Source organism: Lissotriton vulgaris, chromosome 5, assembly GCF_964263255.1.
Source record: "Lissotriton vulgaris chromosome 5, aLisVul1.2, whole genome shotgun sequence".
In the NCBI taxonomy this organism is placed as follows: Eukaryota; Metazoa; Chordata; class Amphibia; order Caudata; family Salamandridae; genus Lissotriton; species Lissotriton vulgaris.
Window position 1 is genome coordinate 1516476500 of NC_141693.1, and position 18840 is coordinate 1516495339.

Sequence of the window (18840 nt, forward strand, 5' to 3'; positions counted from 1 at the left end):
AAGCAGAGCAGTCCAAGGCCTAATCAAGGGAGATGGTGTGCTCTAGTAATCACAATTCACAGATGCGCAATAATGACACTCTATAAATGACTGTCCAGTCTGTGCTTTTTATTGGATTGGGACTTTTCAATTCTTGGGGTGTGGGGGAAAGAGATGGGGTCTGCGGGGTAGAGTGGTGGGGGACCAGTTTGGGGTCAAGCTATCCTGGCTGATGAGGGGCGAAACCCTGAAACCGGTCCTAGGATGCTTGTTTTCAGTCTAGGGAGGACCAGGCCTGGCAGTTCAGACTGGACTGTTCCCATTGGGCGCAGGGTCAAGACTGATTTGCATATGGCTGGGGTGAAACTGGAATGGCATGGGGAGCAAAAAAATGATGGATTTAGGCCCAGATCTCTGTACTGGGGTGAGTGTATGACAATATTCTGCCCATCAGTTCTTTTTGCAGGGGTCAATCGGAGGCAGAATCCTTGGTGCAGATGACACTAAGTGGGGTTCTTCCTTCGAATTGCCCATGGTGTCAGCCTCCAGTCCCGGTGCTGCTCAGTAAAGCACATTTCTGAGAGCTCTGCCCCCTGTGCAAGACCTTAAGTGGGGCAGAAGGTGCCAGCAGGGGCGCATCTCTGGCTTATTCTGAGGTGCCGCCCCTCTTCACCTTCCTGCACGGCCTTCTGGGTTAGCTCAGGAAAACGTGACCCAGGTGTCACATGCCACATGTGCTCTGGTGGTCTCCGCTCCACCTCTTCCTTCTGAGAATCTGCCCTAATCGCAGGTAATTGCTCCCTTTGTGGGGGAGAAAAGTAATTAACACAGCCTAGCAGGGTAACAACAAGCCTGGGCTCTGATGCGGAGCCAGAGAAACATTACATTTCTGGATGACCCAGAAGCTATACCGTTATGACTTTAGATTTAACAGGATTGTTCTTTTTACACAGGTTACATTGTATATTGGTGTGACTTTGAAGTCTGTAGACCCAAGGGAACTAGAGCTGCACCCAAAGTCAGCCTTTCCCATGGAGTATAATAGGAAGTTACTACTCTCAAGACAGTTAAAGCACTGACTTTCCCGCACCCACATTATGAGGCCCATTCCAGACCCTATCCCAGACCCTTCTGCATCAGGGTCCTGTGCACAGTTACTAGGTTGCACACAATAGGAGTCTCCCACACGCAGCCCTCGCACACGGTCATATGTAACCAGCCAAGTGTCCCTTACCCTTGCTGCTTCGAAGCGGCCGTATCTTAAAAGTCAGAAACTGGCAATAAACAAATGCACTCCATTTCATTATGAGGTTACCGTGGGTCAGTCACACGTTATGAGGCTCTCCCATACTATAAGCTCAAAAAACAGCTGATTAAAAAGCAAAAAATCCATGCGGATTAGGTAGTCAGAACCACCTGCTCACACATGCCGCACCCAGCTGATTTTTACCGGGAAGAAATAGCTGCTATGTATGGGTATTCTTTACCTAGTCCGCGTTAACAAGTGACAAGGGGTTCTGACCAGACAGCCTACTTGCCAGCTGTCTGCTACCTCAGATGCCTTATGCTGGTTGTTGGCAGCTAAGACCACCTACCTCACCTAGCCATGAGACTACCTGTCTCTTAAAGGGACCCCAGACTGCACAAGAAACCCTCTTGGCCCTAGATTCGATGCATCTAGGTCACCAATTGTCTACATGGACTGCGCAGAACTAGGCCTAGCCTGCCTGGCTTATGCAACACTGTGCCCAGCTCTCTTCTGGACGAGGGTACAGTGCCTCAGCAATGATGCCTTAACACTGGATAGGTCTAGAACCTATCCACTGGGTCACTGGCTGGTCCCCCCTTCTGGAGATTATTCCACCTAGTACCATCCTTCTGCTGGGTGCCCACATTCTGAAAATGCACATTCTTTTGATCCTAACACACAACCTGCCGCTTGGGTCTTCAGCAGCCACCACCTTTTCGGGATGGCTGTCTTCCCTAAAGAAAGAACAGCCCACTCGTTCTTCTTGGGACCTGTCCCTTGCAGGGATGCACCTTTTGGGTTTGCTCCCTCGTAGGCCCTCAGGCCGGCCTCGCCACCACATTGGCAGTGTTGGCTCCCTTTCCCTGAAACACCCCCCCCCCCCCCTCCGGTAGCACACCCCCTTGGAAACAACCCTGGGAACCTATGTTCCTATCCTTGCTCTCCGCTGCGCAAACGGGGCGTATGCACTCTTTTCTCCGAGAAGGAGCTCCCCTTTTGGAGTACCTTTGGAGAGCCTGTGAGCCCTGTATCTGCTTTACCCAGGCCTACCTCTAATAGTTCTCCTCAGTCTCCCTGCAGTGCTTCGGGAGACCGTCCAGGCGTCATCCCTGCCTGAAGCACTGGGTCCCATCAATTATGATAAGCCCCACCGGCTTCATGGTGGTGCTACCATATTCAGAAGTCTGTCTGGCCCTGCCCACTGCAGCCTGCCTGATTGACAGCTTGGAACAGAAGTAGCTACCAGTTGGCTGCACCAATGCAAGCCGAACTGCCTTCTACACCTTGCTGCCCCCTCCAACTGCCATTTTAATGGGCCCCAGGGATGCACCCATTGGCTGGTACCCCTACAGGGCACCAGGTAGGGGTTCGCTAAGTAAAAGCCTCTGTACCGGTCACTCATCGACCACGCCGAGCTTCCCCAAACAGACATGGTTCTCGTCACCTGTCCTTGGGTCTTACCCCACAGGACCTACCAGAGTCGTCACTTGGCCAAACATCGCCCCAGCAAGCACCTCCAATCCAAAACAACTCTCACTAGGATGACATCCTTTTGCTTCCTTCAGTAGCCGCCCACTCTACCTTGAGGAATAACAAAACTCTCGACTTCTGGCCTGTGGAGGGAACAGGATATCTAGGTAGGGCGGGGGCGCAGCGTCGGGATGCGAGGTAACCACAGCTTCAAGATTTGGAGAGGGAGAACTCAGGTTCAGACATGGCAGTGGACGAGCCTCCACCGACTAATAGGGCCACAGTGAGTATGGTCACCCCACCTCCAAACCCCTCTGCACCATCTGGAAGCAGAGAAGCACAGTCCAGAAGAGAGGCCTCCGGTCTGCCACTGCCACAAGGCCATGGTCGGCACCAAGAATCTGAGTCAGACCTGACGAGCGTGCGCATACACACGCCACTCTGCTTTGAAGCTAGTCCCTAAGCCACTCCCTGCGACTTCGGGTGGATTGTCGGCTATGGCATTGAAGACGCCTTTTAAGCGGAGCTTGGAGTCTACCAATTCAGAGCCAAAATCTGGCTCTGTACCAGCTGGATAATGGCCAACCTCAGTGCCAAGTAAGCTGATGTCCAAAGCAGCATCCTCTCCTGCTTCGGAGGATTAAGAACTGCCAATCCACCAGCACCTTCAAGAGGAGATAGATGCCAGAAACAGCGGAAACCTATCCATCCTGGAACTGGACACATTTTGGCCAAGCAGGGTCCTGGAACAAAGACCCTACTCCTTCAAAAAGGAAATTGACTTTTGAGGAGACCCTAAATTCACCATCCCAGTTCGCACTTGAGAAGCCTCGGCGCCATGACAAGGTCACATCTCAACCACCACCTCTGCTATGGCGACCTCTGCCTCGGACTTCCCCTCTGTCTACTTCTACTCCAGCTCCATGCCCATCTAACACCAGCAAACCCTCCCCCACAGTCAACTCTGGGTACGATACGCCTTAGACACACAACCACATCAGCAGAAACGTGATGATAACTTGTCTCCCCTTGGGCGACTCTGATCCGGACCTCTGTCCGGCTAAGCCCTCCCCGCTAAATGATGCGACTGCGTAGCATGAGGTACTCCAAAGGCCAGCTGCTTTCCACAAAGTGGAAATGCATAAACTGGCTGAGGAGGGCATCTTCCTCATGGAAACACTATCTACTACCCAAAGGATCATGCAGTATTTTCCAGTGTTAATGGGGATGCTCAAGCCGGCTCATGATATTTTCAAATAGCGGGTCAAAGCGAGAGTCCTCATGCCTCAGGTGGACAAAAAGTTTAACGTATCACCCTTTGACCCTTCTCATATCAGGGGAAAATTACCACCGGACTCCTTAGTGGTTCATATGGCCAGGAAAAGGGCACCTCTACCCTGAAACGGGAGAGTAAGAAAATAGATGCAGCAGGGAAACTCGTAGCAGCCCAATCTGCTGGCCACTGACTCTCCTGGTACGATCGCGCCCACTGGGAGCAGATAGAGGAATTGCCACAACACATCCTGGAGCAGTATAAAAAAGTCCAGGAGTTAGTAGCAGAGGTCAAAATTGTATCTAATACTTACATTGGGTGTGTCCTAGATGCAGCGAACACTGCTGCTCATGGCATAAATACAAGTATCCTTCTTCTCAGACATTCCTGGCTGCAGGTATTCTGGTTTTAAGCCAGAGGTGCAACCACACCTTGTTAACTTGCCACTTGATGGTGAACATCTGTTTGGCGCACAAGTTCACTACATGCTGGAAGAAATAAAGAAAGATGCTAAAGACTTGTACCTTGCAGACCTCATCTGCCTGTGGCTCCTTTTTCTGCCAACAATATCATGGGGAAGAAAAAACTGTTACCCATGAGGCATCCACCTTCTTCCACAACAGCAGCAGCAACCACCCTCTCGGGTTACTACAGAGGATATAAGAGAAGGAATGGCAGGGAAAAAGGTGCAGCCCCGAAAGGGCTGCAACTTCTAAACTATGACTCCCTTGCCCTCCTCCATCCCCCCGACCACCTAACACCTTCCGGAGGAAGAGTGAAAAGGCTTCTGTCCTGCTTAGTAGAAATCATCTATCATCAGTGGGTTCTAGATGTCATAGCAGCGGGTTGTGGTCTAGAACTTGCACAAACACCACCAAACATTGCCCCTCGCTGGCCCAAACCTACCCTAGTACATTCGTGTTCTCTCCAAGGAGACATGCATGCATTACTCCGCAAAGGGGACTAAGATCTTGTGCCACCACAACACTGCTGCAAAGTAATATATTACTTATACTTTTTAATTCATAAGCAGTCCAGGACACTAAGGCCCATTCTTGACCTCTTGCCTCTCAAGTACAACCTGTCAGAACACTGCCACATGATCACACTACAGGATGTCATACCTTTACTGCAGCAAAGCAACTTCATGACCGCCTTCCACCTGAGGGCGCTTACTTCCACATACCAGCCTGCCCTGCACATAGCCGGTATCTCCGGTTTGTGATAAGTGGTAAGTATTATAAATTCAAAGTCCTGCCCTTTGGAGTGACCACAGCTCCCAGAGTGTTAGTCTCTGGCGATGGTAGCTGCCCACTTCAGAAGCAGCGCCCACATCTTCCCTTACATGAACGATTGGCTGTTCAATAGAGCAAGGGAACCGTAGTGCCTAGCTCACACCCACAACATCATAGACCTTTTACACAGCGTAGGCTTTGCTATAAATGTCGCAAAATCTCCTCTCCAGCCCCTTCAGTGTCAACTTTTTCTCAAGGCCATCCTGAACTCTGTCAAAGGGAGAGTATACCCCAGTCATGCCAGGATTTAAGGCTTCAAACCTCTACTCCCTCTTTTTCAGCCAAATCGCCCGGTAATGGTTAGAAAGGTTGTGTCTTCTAGGCGTGATTTATACTGCATCACAATAGTCCCTCATGCCAGGTTGCACATGCACCCGTTGCAAGAGTGCATAGCAGGACAATGGTCCCAAGCATAGGGTTAATGCATGGATTTAAGAGTATCGGGCAATACTCCTCACTCTCTGCAGATTTGCAACAACCGGTTGCAAATCTGGCCCTGCTTGGACCCTGTGCACATGATCATCACAACTGACGGCTTTCATGGGTTGGAGGTTCCTTAAAGGAGCTCGCTGTTCAAGGGGTGCGAACGCCCGATCAACCTGCTCTCCATATCAACCACCTGGAGTTGTTCGCCATTTAGTTACCCTCCGTGCATTCCACCCTCGCATCCATGATAAAGTGGTACTAGTCCAGACAACACAACTGCCATATTCTACTTGCAGAAGCAGGGTCGCATGCACACTCTACAACTCCCCACTCTAGCTCAGAGCATTTGGCGGTAGGCAAAACATCATAAAGACCATCTTCTCATTAAGTACATATCTGGAGTTGATAAGAACTTTGCGGACCTTCTCAGTCTGATGCATCAGCAAGGTCATGAATGGAAACCTCCGTCCCCCCCCCCCCCCCCCCCCCCCCCTTAAGTCCTTCTCCCGTACTTCCACTGTTTAGGTTACCCCCACAAACACTTGTTCACTACCGCAGAAAGCACAAAATGCCCTCAATTCGGCTCCAAGTACCCACACCAACCGTGCATTGGCAATGCACCATGGATTGAACCGGTCAGGGATATGTGCTTTCTCTTTTAGTCTTTCCCACTTCTTCCATTCATAGTTTGTCAGCTTCGACAAACATCCCTCACTCTCATGCTAGTAGCCCCAAACTAGGCCAGGCAGCCCTGGTTCACCACTCTCCTCGACCTACCCTTAGTGCCCCATGAGATGCTACCCAACCGGCCTAATCTTTTCTTGCAGAACCTGGCCCACTCCAACGTCCCAACCACCAATGGCTCAATCTTGTGATTTGGCTTCTGCTGTTTGGTTATCTCAATTAACTTCTGAGTGTATGGACATCCTTAAAGAGGTGTGCAGGCCAAAAACTAGAGCCTGTTAGGCAGCCAAATGCAAATAGTTTGTGGATACTGTCTTCATAAATGAATTAACCCTCTCAATGCAGCAGTCCAAGATATTGTCTGTTACCTGCTGCACCTGCAGAAGTTAGACACAGCCTACACTTCATTAGATTTCATTTGGCGGCGGTCACTGCTTACCTTCAAAACAGAACACACTTCCCTTTTTAGGTTTCCCTTTATTAGAGCCTTTAAGAGAGGACTCCAACAAATTATCCACCAAGAGTTCCGCTGCCCCTGGTGTAAAATTATAACATTGTCCTAAATAGGCAAATAGGCCCTCCTCTTGAGCCAATCCACTTTTGTAATATACAGTTTTCATGAAATCTAGCCATCACTTCCCTTAGGCAAGCCAGTGAGCTTTAGACTCTGACTTAAGAAGAACCTTTCTTTCAGGAAAACCATGACAGGGTAGATCCTCAGGACCACTTTAAAGCACTCTGCTACATGCATAAAATCATGACTGATAGAGCCCCGTGCTATCTTGCTGCCTTAGTCCAACAATATGTTCCCCCCCGTACACTCAGGTCCTCGTCACAAAACAAATTTAAAATTCCACGCATTAACAGAGCCAAAATGGGTGGCCGCTCGTTTGCCCTGTTGGCCCCATCCTTATGGAATTCTCTCCCTCAATCCTTGCGCACGGAATCGTGCTTTCTGAAATTCCGTAAAGGAATAAAAACATGGCTTTTTAACAACTAATGTCCCTCCCTCTTTTCACCGTTCAGTTTGCTTTAGCGCCGGGAAACCTCCGGGTAGCGGTGCGCTTAATAAATGTAATAATAAATAAATAAATAAAATCCCCAATTTCTTCTGGTGGACTCCAGTTTCCACCTTAACCAGATTATAGAACTTCCCGTGTTCTTCCCACATCCAGAGTCGGTAGCAGAAAGAACTCTTCACACATTAGACATGAAGAGGGCACTCCTGTACTACACTGACCGAACTAAACCCTTCGATAAGACACATCAGCTTTTTGTCTCTTTCTCTAAACCATACAGAGACTGTGCCCTGTCTAAAGTAGGAATAGTAGGTTATTTGCATACAGATGGTCAGATGCATACAGATGTGCTATGATAAGGCCTTTGTCTGTTCCTCCCCATGCCACCCGCAAAAGAGCAGCCACTATGGCTTTTCTGGGTAATAGTTTTATAGCTGACATCTGTAAAGCAGGTACTTGGTCTATCTACTCCTTACATTCACCAAACCTTACTGTGTGGATGTACTAGCTTACCAACAAGCTAAAGTTGGACAGGTGTTCATGTGCACACTTTTTCAGTCATCTTCATCATCCTAAGGCTAGCCACTGCTTAAGAGAAGACTTGTTTACTGTCTATGCACAGCATGTCTACAGCTACACATGCCACGAATGGAAAATGTAATCCTGCAAACATCCGTTCATGGCATGTAGTGCTGTAGGTTCACAACCGCCTACGCTCCTCCCCTGAAGTTTTTGGATCATGCAGAAGTTTGTTTTTTCTTTCCTTTCATATTTTTTTTTGTATGGTCCTCTTTTCTGTACCTCTCTGCTCCTATAACATCCTCCCCCTTTGGACGGGAAAAGACAATCTACCAATGGATCCGATGCCCATGCATATTACCACTAATGGGGTGGGGGGGGGTCTCTGTATCTCGAGACTCGGAAGACTTCTTCAAAGAAAAACAACTTGCACACGTCCGAGCCCAATACTAGATACCAGGAGTATGCACAGCATGAGAATCTACAACACTACATGCCAGAAGCAGATGCTTACAAGAGAAGTAACATTTCCCTTCTTCCAATCTGAATAATAATCCTTTTTTAGTCAAAATAACGATAGGCCAAATAATGGTGGAGAAATTTTGCATGAATTGTCAAATCTCTTAAACCTTGTTGAGACCAGACCTTCCAAAACAGTTTGTACTTTCGAGTTATCCATGCCAATCCCGTTCTGAGATATTTGAAATCCTAAAGAAAGATATATCCACCTCAAAAAGACAGTGGGCCTAATTTAAAGTTTGTCCGGCAGCGCTGCCATCGTGCTGGAGTTCTCTATGCCTTCAGAGGAGCCTCCACCATAGCTACTCCTCAGAAGGCACAGAGTTTTCAGAATGGCCACCATTTTTCACATGGCTACTCAGCGAAACGTTTTGTTCTGGCACTCAAAGACAAACCAGTATTTGCAAATAAGTTCGGCTATGTGAGAGCTATTGGCTTTGTAAATGTCTTTTAGCCATCTTGTACAGCAGCATGACTGAAAGGTATGAAAAACAGAGCTGTGATGCAGCACTGGCTGCATTATACTGCTCCCTCCCCCCTTACTGCCATGCTGGTGTACAACAGGACCTTGACTAAGCAAAGGCAAGACCTGTTGACTTTGCCAATGCTTTTATTTATTGCTGGTCATGCAACACGGAGGGAGGGAAGGTGTTTTGAGGCATCAGGACTACAGAGCTGGTAAATGTGAATCAGATTAGTGAGTAAAATGGAAAATATTTTGTTGCTGGCCCTGGATATCTGTTTGCATGCAATTTATGAACATTATTAATCTTTAAAGGCAAACGAGTTGGTTGAGCACAAGTGCAAAAGATTTATATGGTTCTGGTACGTTAAGCCCTCTAGTCACACTGAGTGACTAGTGAATTAGTTTGCCAGTCACAGGGTCCCTTTGATCTTTGGATCGTTTGACAGCCATTTGTCACAGATCTGGATATTACTTTTTTTGTGTGTGGTGTTTAAAAAAAACGTGTATGTGCTTTGAAGGAATTAAATTTCTTCTTTGATCAAAGCCTGGAAATGAAGTAATCTTGGTCTTATTTGCCTTGCAAATAAATAAAATAATTTGAACATTTATCACATTTATGACCCTCAGCGTCTGAACAGTTGGTTGGTCTGGTGAACAGTCTGCCATAGATCTACTAAGTCTGCCATGTCCAGTTTTAAACTTGCAGACAGGTCTTGCTTCGTAGTAAAGAGCACTTTATATGCTGAGATATTGTAGTCAATAGAAGTTAAACCGCAAAAAGCGCTGTGACACAACTGCTTCCCCCCACCAACATGGAGGGAGAATGGGTGAGGGAAGGAGGGACATGGAGAACAAATATGGGTGGGAGCATTTGGACCAAGGGCAGCGCAGACAATGAAGGGTGGTAGAGAGGCTGGTGTATCAATAACCAGCACATCAATGAAGGGCAGATGGAAGACAATGAAGGGCAGATGGAAGAAAACCTTGGAGAGAGGGACACCGAGGGGTTCTGCTGAAAAGCTACACTCTGGTACAGTGTTCAAGTCCAGATTTCATTTTGAACCATTATTTACCAGCAAACAACATCCACAATTGATAGAAATTAGGCAGTTTTAGAACTACTTTGGAGAGCTGGGGGTTGGCTGTTTGTTAGCTGCAGGGCTGTTGCTCCTGATTGACTTTGAGCCCCAGAGAGTGTTGGGCTCATGATTTACAGCTCCTGATTGACTCAGTGAACCCCAGAGAGTGTTGTAAAGACATCAAAGCCAGCAATACTCGAACAATGAAAAACTCCTGCAAAGTCATTGTGCTGCTAATCCAATTAAAATAAAAAAGATAAGGAAGAAAACCGCTATGACGTGGCAAGTCCTAGCACGTTTAAAAAAAATATTTGAGGGAGTGATTGGGCAACTCACAAGAGGATGGGAGAGCGGGCCTGGTGGGTTATCACAGACAACTGAAGGTGGGAGGGAGGGCCTTGGATAAATCTGAGCAAATCAACAGAGGGCAGTCTGAGAGCAAGCAACCAAAGAAAGGGCACAGAGGGGAGTGAAGAATACGAAGTGGCCTACTGAAAATGTTCACTTTGGTTAACTGGTTAAGCCCAAAGAAAAAAAGTAGCGCCTAACAAAAGGTCAGTGGAAAGACGCAAGTACTGCAGCCATGATCCATTGGAGGCACAAACGCATGAAGAGGATGGGCGATTATGCCAGCTGACCTATAAGAAGCAAATAAATGAGTGGCAATGAAACCAACTAACGGCAAGTAGTGGGTGGTATCCAAGCCCACTATAGATAACATGTCTCGTAGAAACCGTGCATGCACTGCATAGGCGAGACCTAAAAAAAAGGACATCAGACCATCCGCTGTGAATGGGGGCGGTACAGTTTGATGTACTTACACCAACAGCCTGACCTGTCTTATTAGTGTACATTTTTGTGGCAGCAGTGTTTCCATCAAACTGAGGACCTTGTGTGTCGTCATAGTAGTGTGAGTTCCTTCTTGATGAGTTGTCTATGGTTTATGTTCTCTGTGTAGATGGGATATCACCGAAGTATAACTACTTTAAAGGTATCCAATGTCTCTATAAATGTAACCCACAAATTGATGGAAATCAGCTGGCATGCTGCATAAACTGAATGGCATGACAAGGTATTCATAATGTCCGCACCGTGTTTTGAATGGTGTCTTCCACTCCACTTCCTCTCTAATCCTCACCAGGTTGTAAGCACCTTTCTGGCTGATTTTATTTGGTCTAATAAGACGGAGATGAGAGAGAAGATAGTGTCTGTGTATGATGGATTTTAATTTGTGGTGGTCAGTACATAAGTGCCGTAACTCTCCATTCACCTCTGGTATAAAAAAAATTAGGCCATCTGTAAGTCCTGTGGTGAATGTCTACTTGAAACCCTTCTGCAAGATTTCTTTTAAATGCGGTGAGTATTTCAACTTCCTTCAGTCATTAAATAAATTCGACCATGGAGAATGAATGCTGCTGGGATAAGATTGATCACAAAACACGCCACCGAGTTCCGTCACAGCCTGGATGAGTGACAGCTGCCTGAAGCTCAACTTCGAGAAGACGGAGGTCCTCATCCTGTGACCCTCCTCCACTGCCTGGGACAACACCTGGTGGCCTTCCTCCCTCTGAAACCCTCACACCACAACAGACCATGCATCATCCTAGACTCCTCTCTATGACCTGCCAGATCAACGCTGTTGCCTCTACCACCTACAAAGCCCTCAGCATCCTCTGCAAGACCTTCAAGTGGACCCACCATGCACAAAAACCTTCACCCATGCACTCATAACCAGCAGACTGGACTACGGCAAAGCCCTCTACGCCGGGATCAATAGAACCCTGCTACACAAGCTCCAAACCATCCAGAACACCGCAGCCAAACTCCTCCTCGGAACCCCTTGACATGAGCTCATGACCCAGCACCTACGAGACCTCCACTGGCTGTCCGCCAAGAAGAGAGTAACCTTCAAGCTACTCACCCACGCCTTCAAATCACTCCACAACATCGGACCCAAATACCTCAATGGGAGAGTATCCTTCCACATTCCCAAAAGGAACCTCCGCTCCGCCGACCTAAACCTGACAGAGACCCCTTGCATCCGCAGAACCAGATCAGGCGGAAGAGCCTTCTACGTCGCAGCAAAGGCTTAGAAGAAGCAAACCTTCAGGAAGAGCCTTAAGACCTGGCTCTTAGACTGATCCGGAGCTGCTCTACCCCGCCCGCCCACCCTTCCCGCCGCCTCACGGGTGAGTAGCACGCTCCATAAATCCCCTGATTGATTAGCCTCCATGAGGGGAAAAGGGTACCTGCCACTTTCTTACAAAACTCCTCAACAAAGTCCCAATCTGCAGCAGCAACTGGTTCCAACTTGATGTTGACTTTGTCCAGTTTTGTTGAATTTGACTTCTAGAGAGCAAAATACTTCAATTTATGAGTTTGCAAGTTCCCAAGTGTTGGATAAAAATGTTTCAAATCACATGTGGACAAGGACTTGTTTGTAGCTTGCCATTCAGCCACCGGATTATGGTGCCTCAACCAATTGGGCTTCAATACTATGGGAAAAGCGGGAGAATCAATGATGGTTGATAGAATAGTTTATGCATTACTAGCTCTGGTTGCTTCTCATACTGTCCCAGGTGTTCATGAAGTGCTACTAGGTTTCTCAATGTTTTCTTTTACCTCTTTACTCTTACTGGGAATGGCATGTTGTACTTCAAAGGCATGATTCATAAAACCCACAGAAGCGCCTGACCCTCGCAAAGTATGGAAGGCCTTTTAGCCTCCTTGGAGTGCTCAGAAGTACTTGAAGGAAAAACACTGTTTGGGTTCAGAAACCCTAGGTCTGCGTATTAGGGACGAGCAGACAAGGACATTTGCAGAACATGGCCCACATTAGCACAATAGAAGCCATGCATATATTTTTAGGCAGCCCCCTCACGTCTGTTCCCCTCTCAGTGGATTATCAGAATCTTCCAGAAAGGGATAATACGACAATCTGTGTCAAGACCCTTTCTTCTCTCTTCCTTCTGTAAAGTTGTGGATTAATTTGCAGTGTCCAGTCCATACGAACCAAGTCCTAGCATGTTTGGTAACAACCAAAGAGAAAGTATTCTGTGGTAAGACATCAGACCCCCAACTTATCACTCCACAAAGCCGCCGCTGTTATTAGTTGGAACCGACCAATATTTGGAACAAGGTCTCGGCTTCCCTTGTTTTGAAGTAAGAAAGCCAGCATGGACTTAATGCAAGGTGTGTTGCTTCCCAAAAAATAACCTTAAATTGTGCCAAAAACTGATCATAATTTGAATGTTAGACTCCTGTTAATAATTAAAGGAGTTACAGAAGCCATAGGTTACACTGCGAGATAACAAAAAATAAGTTACATTTTCCATGACATTGATAAAGGACTGCCGTGTTTACACGAATGCAAATTACACCGGACAACAAATGATTGCAAATACAATGGATTTCCTCAGTACTTTTCAGGTGAGACTAGTATTGATGAGGGGGTCAAGACTGTCCTCAACACCTGGGCATTGATGCCAAAATCTGGCAGTGCTGTGAGGCCATATTAATAGCAATACAGGACTATGCAAACCACGTGTTACCAGATGTGTTTAGATAGAGAGGCATAAGTAAATTCGGATAGGTAAATGGATTTAAAGCAAGATCCCATAGTAATGGGCAAGCAAATACTCTAATTTCTTCCTGACCCTGCCCCTTTCTCTTCCCAATTCGGTCACTACTCCTCTTGCTGATCCGCACCATGGTTTGGTCATTGTTATGAAGAAAGTTTGATTTCATCGATAGAAAAGCTTCAATTATTCAAGCATGTAGGGAAAATAGTCATTGGTTGTCAACGTTCAGAAATGATTGCTGTGAGAGGTGGTTGTTACCAACAGCAGTACTCGAAATACCAATAATTGCAAATAATCGTGATAACTGATTACCACAGGTAATAACCCCTCTTGTGATCAGGGTGATAAACCAGCAGACTGGTCTACCTGGAGGCCATGCAGAAACTGCAGGGAATAAAGCTCATGGTAGAATGTGTGAAACTGCACATGTGTGATCAGGCTCTTGATAATGGCACTTTGATACTATTGCACTCCCCAGAATTCCTTCACTGGGCTCCCAGAATGGATTTGGAGCAAATACCGGACTTGAATCCAGCAAGCATTGTTAGTTTTGAGCCATGACCCATGAGTCTTGGTTAGTATGAGCAAGATTGGCCCTGGGAGCCTCCATGCAGCTAGCTTGACACTAAGGAGTGGTTTCTTTTGTAGACTATTCCTGCTAGCTGCCCTACAGATATCTAGAGGTGCATCAGTCTTGGCGATAGCTAATACTGCGTGTTTTCTGTGACTTGGTAAAGGTTGTTGTTCGACTTGCATCCAAATATAAGGTCTTTACACTGCAGCGGTTGTGGAAACCTGCTTTTCGTAGGTTGTTTACCTCCACAAGTGCATTTCCTATAGGTGTGTTCTAATGTAGTCTAAAAACATAAGCTGTTTGAGGCATGTGTGCTGTAGATGCACATGCTTTGCATACTCCGGCCATATAGTGTTGGGTCCGAATGTTTGAAAGTTGTTGTTCTTCGAATAAGTCTTTTTAAGTCACGAGGTAAAGTGACTCCTCCTTTCAGTGATACTGTTCATGGGTATCAACTCCATTGTTCGTTTTCTTTCCGCCATCGGGTTCAGACGTGGTGTGCTGTTCTCCAGCTCGAGACAGTTTGTCGGGATTCCTTCAGTTTGCAAACCACTGTACCCTCGTTGCTATTGTTTCGGATGTGTTTTCCTGTCCTCCAGCGTCTTGAAAAATCAGACGTTCATAGTTGGATCAATAAAATGCCAATTACTGTATTTGGGCTTAGCCAGTTTCTTTTACTTACTCGAAAGACCAACATTGAGCAAATCGGTCGATGGATCGGACTCCATTCCCATTCTGCCCTCTGTGCTGCTCCAAATATCCGTGCACTGACATTCACAAAGTTTGTAATTTGTGCCCTGAGCACGAGGAAGAAGACTCAGACGCCTGTTGCTCATTTCACTCAAAAGACCCTTGGAGGCCACTAGGCTCAATGGAAAGAAATGCAGTGACAAAACATCAACGTAACCCCCGATATCTTCGGCAAAGATGTTGAACAAGAAGAGATGGAAGCTTCAGGAGGCCTTCTATCTCCAGCTCGGAAAATGAATCTTGAATGGAGAACTGGAGTCCCAGAATGTTCCAGCCGGTCAAGGTGCCGTGAGTACCAAAGCCCCTTTATCTACAAAACCCGCTTTCACCAAACAAAAGGCTTTCAGGCCACTACCGCTATCCTGCCATGGTAGATACTGAACCTCTGCTTTGAATGCCCCACCCTAGAGCTTGGCACCAAAAGAACATTTAGCCTTCCGGTTCAGACTCTAGCCGGGACAATCTAGCTTTGGCACCTAGAGCTTCAATTCCAAATGGGACAAATCCAGCTTACTGCACCGAAACAGAAAGATGCTCATCAACTACCTCCAGAGCCGATTCTGTAATGAAATATAGGCTGGATCCAAAACTGAAAACTCTATATAAATCTAGTGGACATATCACAGCAAAACCAATGGTACCATCCAAAAGAAAATTGGACACTGGATATGAAATCCCTCTTAAGAAGAAACATACATGGTTACTAGACCTATTTAACTTATTCCTCAAGCCCCGGGACAATAGTGCTATACAGTCTGCAAAGCATGTGTATCTACAGTACGCATGCCGCGAGCAGATTATGTTACTTACCCTGTAACCATCTGTTCTTGGCATGTAGAGCTGTAGATTCACATGCGCCCTCCCTCCTCCCCGTACACCAATGGCTGTTGCAGTTCGTATTATTTACATCTTATAAACATGGACACCTCTATACTACACTTACTCCATTCTCACGCACTTGCGGGAAAGCAATCAAACAATATAGTTAATGCCCATGCGTATCACCCCTGAAAGGAGTCCCCTTAACTCGTGACTGGAAAAGACTTCTTCGAAGAAAAACAATAAGCAAAAAAAGCCGGACCCAGCACGAATTGCCAGGAGTATGCAAAGCATGTGAATCTACATCCCAAGTAAACAGATGCCTACAGGGTAAGTAACCTAATCCTTTTAGGTTACTTAATGCCGTCAAAAGAGGTGTGGTGGTGTGCAATTCACCCTTCTCCCTACTTCTGCCATTCCTGCTTGCCTGTTAACAGCATATTACTGATTCCCCACTCAGTCAAGCATATTTATTTAATTCGTTTAAAAGCTGCCATGATATAATTTGCAGTTTCTGTTCACTTGAAAGTATTGTTACATCCGTTACACTACCCTCTGTAAATATAGCCTTCCAGTGACTACGATTTTAGATTGCACACACTAATTTCCATGCATTTTAATTGTGTTTTCATGTCCAACTCAATTTTTTTTTATTGTCTTAACACCTTTCAGGGGAACTAGCCATTTTCCATGGAAGTGTTTCTGATATTTGAGGACTCATGAATGGTTATTTACTAGTCCCATATTTGCCTCTCCCAAACGTGTTCATTCTAGGGAGTTTAATCTATTCATGAGAGCCCAGTCACTGTCTCAACAATGAACAAACTGGTGCCCAGAAAGAAGAAGGAAACATTTTACTATTGGAGTTCTTTCATTTGTTGAATATGTAATTAGTAGAAACGCATCACTAGATGGTACTTACCTTTCTGCGTTTTAAAATATTCTTCGTTTTTTTTATTTTTGGCCAATATAGTTCTTTCAACCTTGATAAATAGTCTTCATATGACATGAAACCTGCTTGCTCTTGTAGAACGTAAAATGCTATCTTTCCAAGTGGGTTGAAAAGCTAGAGTGTTTAAAGTATGTGCCACCCATGTTGTGTTATGCGTTTCCTTGCCTGTCTTGTCTCCCACTATTACCATTATCTTTTCATGTGGCGTTCCTGTGCTGGTTTCTGGAAGTCTGAGTTAGCGAACAGAGTTATCAAGGTTTGGGTGCGTCACTAGCACTGTAGCAATGAGTTGTATATGGTAATGTCTGTAGAGGAACATTTGATGAGGCTAGTCTTTATTATCTTCTCAAGGTTGTTGGCTGTCTTTTTCACACCTTACATTATACTGGAGTTTCGGCATCATGTGGTAGGCCACAGTGCCGGCTGGGCTCCTCCGCGATGGTGGAGCCAGCATCTGAAAAATAAAATATTTTATTATAGTTTTATTTTTCAGCTGCTGGCTGATCCAGCATGTGCAGGGAGGGTCGGGGTGGGCCATGGGAAGGGGGAGGAGGAATGGTATGTACACTTCTAAATGCTCACATCAGTTTGGCTGGCCGTCGTACGCTGGCCGAACTGAAATGCGCATTTAGGTTTCTCCAACCCAGCTGTATTGCACAGCTGGGTTGGAGAAACAGCACAAACTCCCTGAGTGAGCGTTAATCCAGCCTGCTCCTGCCAATCCCCACGCTGCTCTCATGCTTGGTCTGTCTTTTATTGTTAAACCTGCACACGCCCCCCCCTGGCCCTGCTATGCTGCTCTCCACGCCCATCCCACCACTCTTTATATGCCTCAGCCACCACGGCTAGGCCTTGTGTTGAAGGTCTTGTGTCTGGACTATGTGTTTGGGGTAGAAGGAAAATGAGGAAGAGGAGGAGCAGAAAGCACAGCATAGAGTCAGGGTATTGAGCAGGCACATGTAATCCTGCTCTAAAATCGTCCAATGGCTGGTCTGTTTGTCTTGGCAGAGAAGCTTGAAGAGGAAACATTGTTTTGTGGGAGTGTGGTTCATCAAGCCCAGTTTATTGCCCAATGAGTAGCTTTGTTAAACCATGCTCTGTTTGAGACCCGCTTGCTATCGCTGACCATTCTTTGCTTATTTTCCTAACAGGCTCTAGACAAGATTGCCGCTTACATGAAATCGAGCCGCTTTATGAAAACTCCAATCTTTTTTCGAACTGCCACATGGGCCAATAAGAAGTAGGACCAGCTTCATCAGATGGCAGAAGAGCCTTAGTAACCAAGCAAAACAAAAAATTCAGTTGAATGACTAATAAATCCGCTAGAAAGTCTACATCTGTGTTTCGGTTTTATTTTTTGCCATGTGCCTGAATGCTTCACCAAGGATTGTGTATTTCTTATGTATATGGGAAACTTGCATAAGCAGTTACTAAGAAGCTATATATTATTCAGTGCCCAGAATCCTAGAGCTCACATCCATGCACACCCTTCTGGATTGCTGCACCATTTTGTTTTACAGTCAGATACCTATCTAGGTGGATGCTCACTTGAGAGTTGTATTCTACTTCTGTAGCAGCCCTGAATATAGAGCAGACCTTTCAATCACTTGTTGTAAATCACTATGTGGGAGATGATGTGCACAAACTATGGTCCATTGAGCTCAAATAAGTTGTACATGATTGGTGTATCGGGAAACTGAGTGCCTAGATGCAATTGATTTTTCATTCTAAAATGCCCTCCACAACGCCTCCCCCAACCTTACACAGCACTCAAGAAAAGAAACTGGAGCAATGTATTCCAAATATAATTTTCCTACGAGACTATATTGTAGAGAAATTAATTTTGTATTATATAGGTATGTGTAGTGCTCCATCTGCTGTTACATTGCATTACAGTGCTCTGCTTTCATGTGTCTAGGTGTGTACTGTTCTGAGGCTCCCACAACCGACCGTCTGATTCGTCTTGCTAGGATATGTTATCAATAGCGTGCAAAGGTGTGGTCCAACCTCAATCAGTTGTGGTGGGAATTCTTTGCGTTTGAGTGTGCCTGGAGGGTTGTACCAGATTGATTGCACTTTTTTATGCAGACCAGCAAATTACCTTTTAGATCTATTTGTGTAAGGCATTTGGGGGGAACAAAAGCTGTTTGGTGCCTCAGTGACATGTTTAGGTTATTTTGAAGAGC

At 46.1% G+C, this 18840-nt stretch overlaps 1 protein-coding gene across 1 annotated transcript in view; it reads left to right on the forward strand.

Annotated features, from left to right (window-relative positions):
* The window catches only part of LOC147712900 (glutathione S-transferase Mu 1-like), a 123606-nt gene extending 105618 nt beyond the window's left edge, over positions 1-17988 (forward strand). Inside the window, exon 8 of the mRNA XM_086923577.1 lies at positions 17806-17988. Coding sequence (XP_086779703.1) covers positions 17806-17898 — 93 coding nt within the window. The 3' untranslated portion in view covers positions 17899-17988. The remainder of the gene's footprint in view (positions 1-17805) is intronic.
* Positions 17989-18840: the final 852 nt, after the last annotated feature.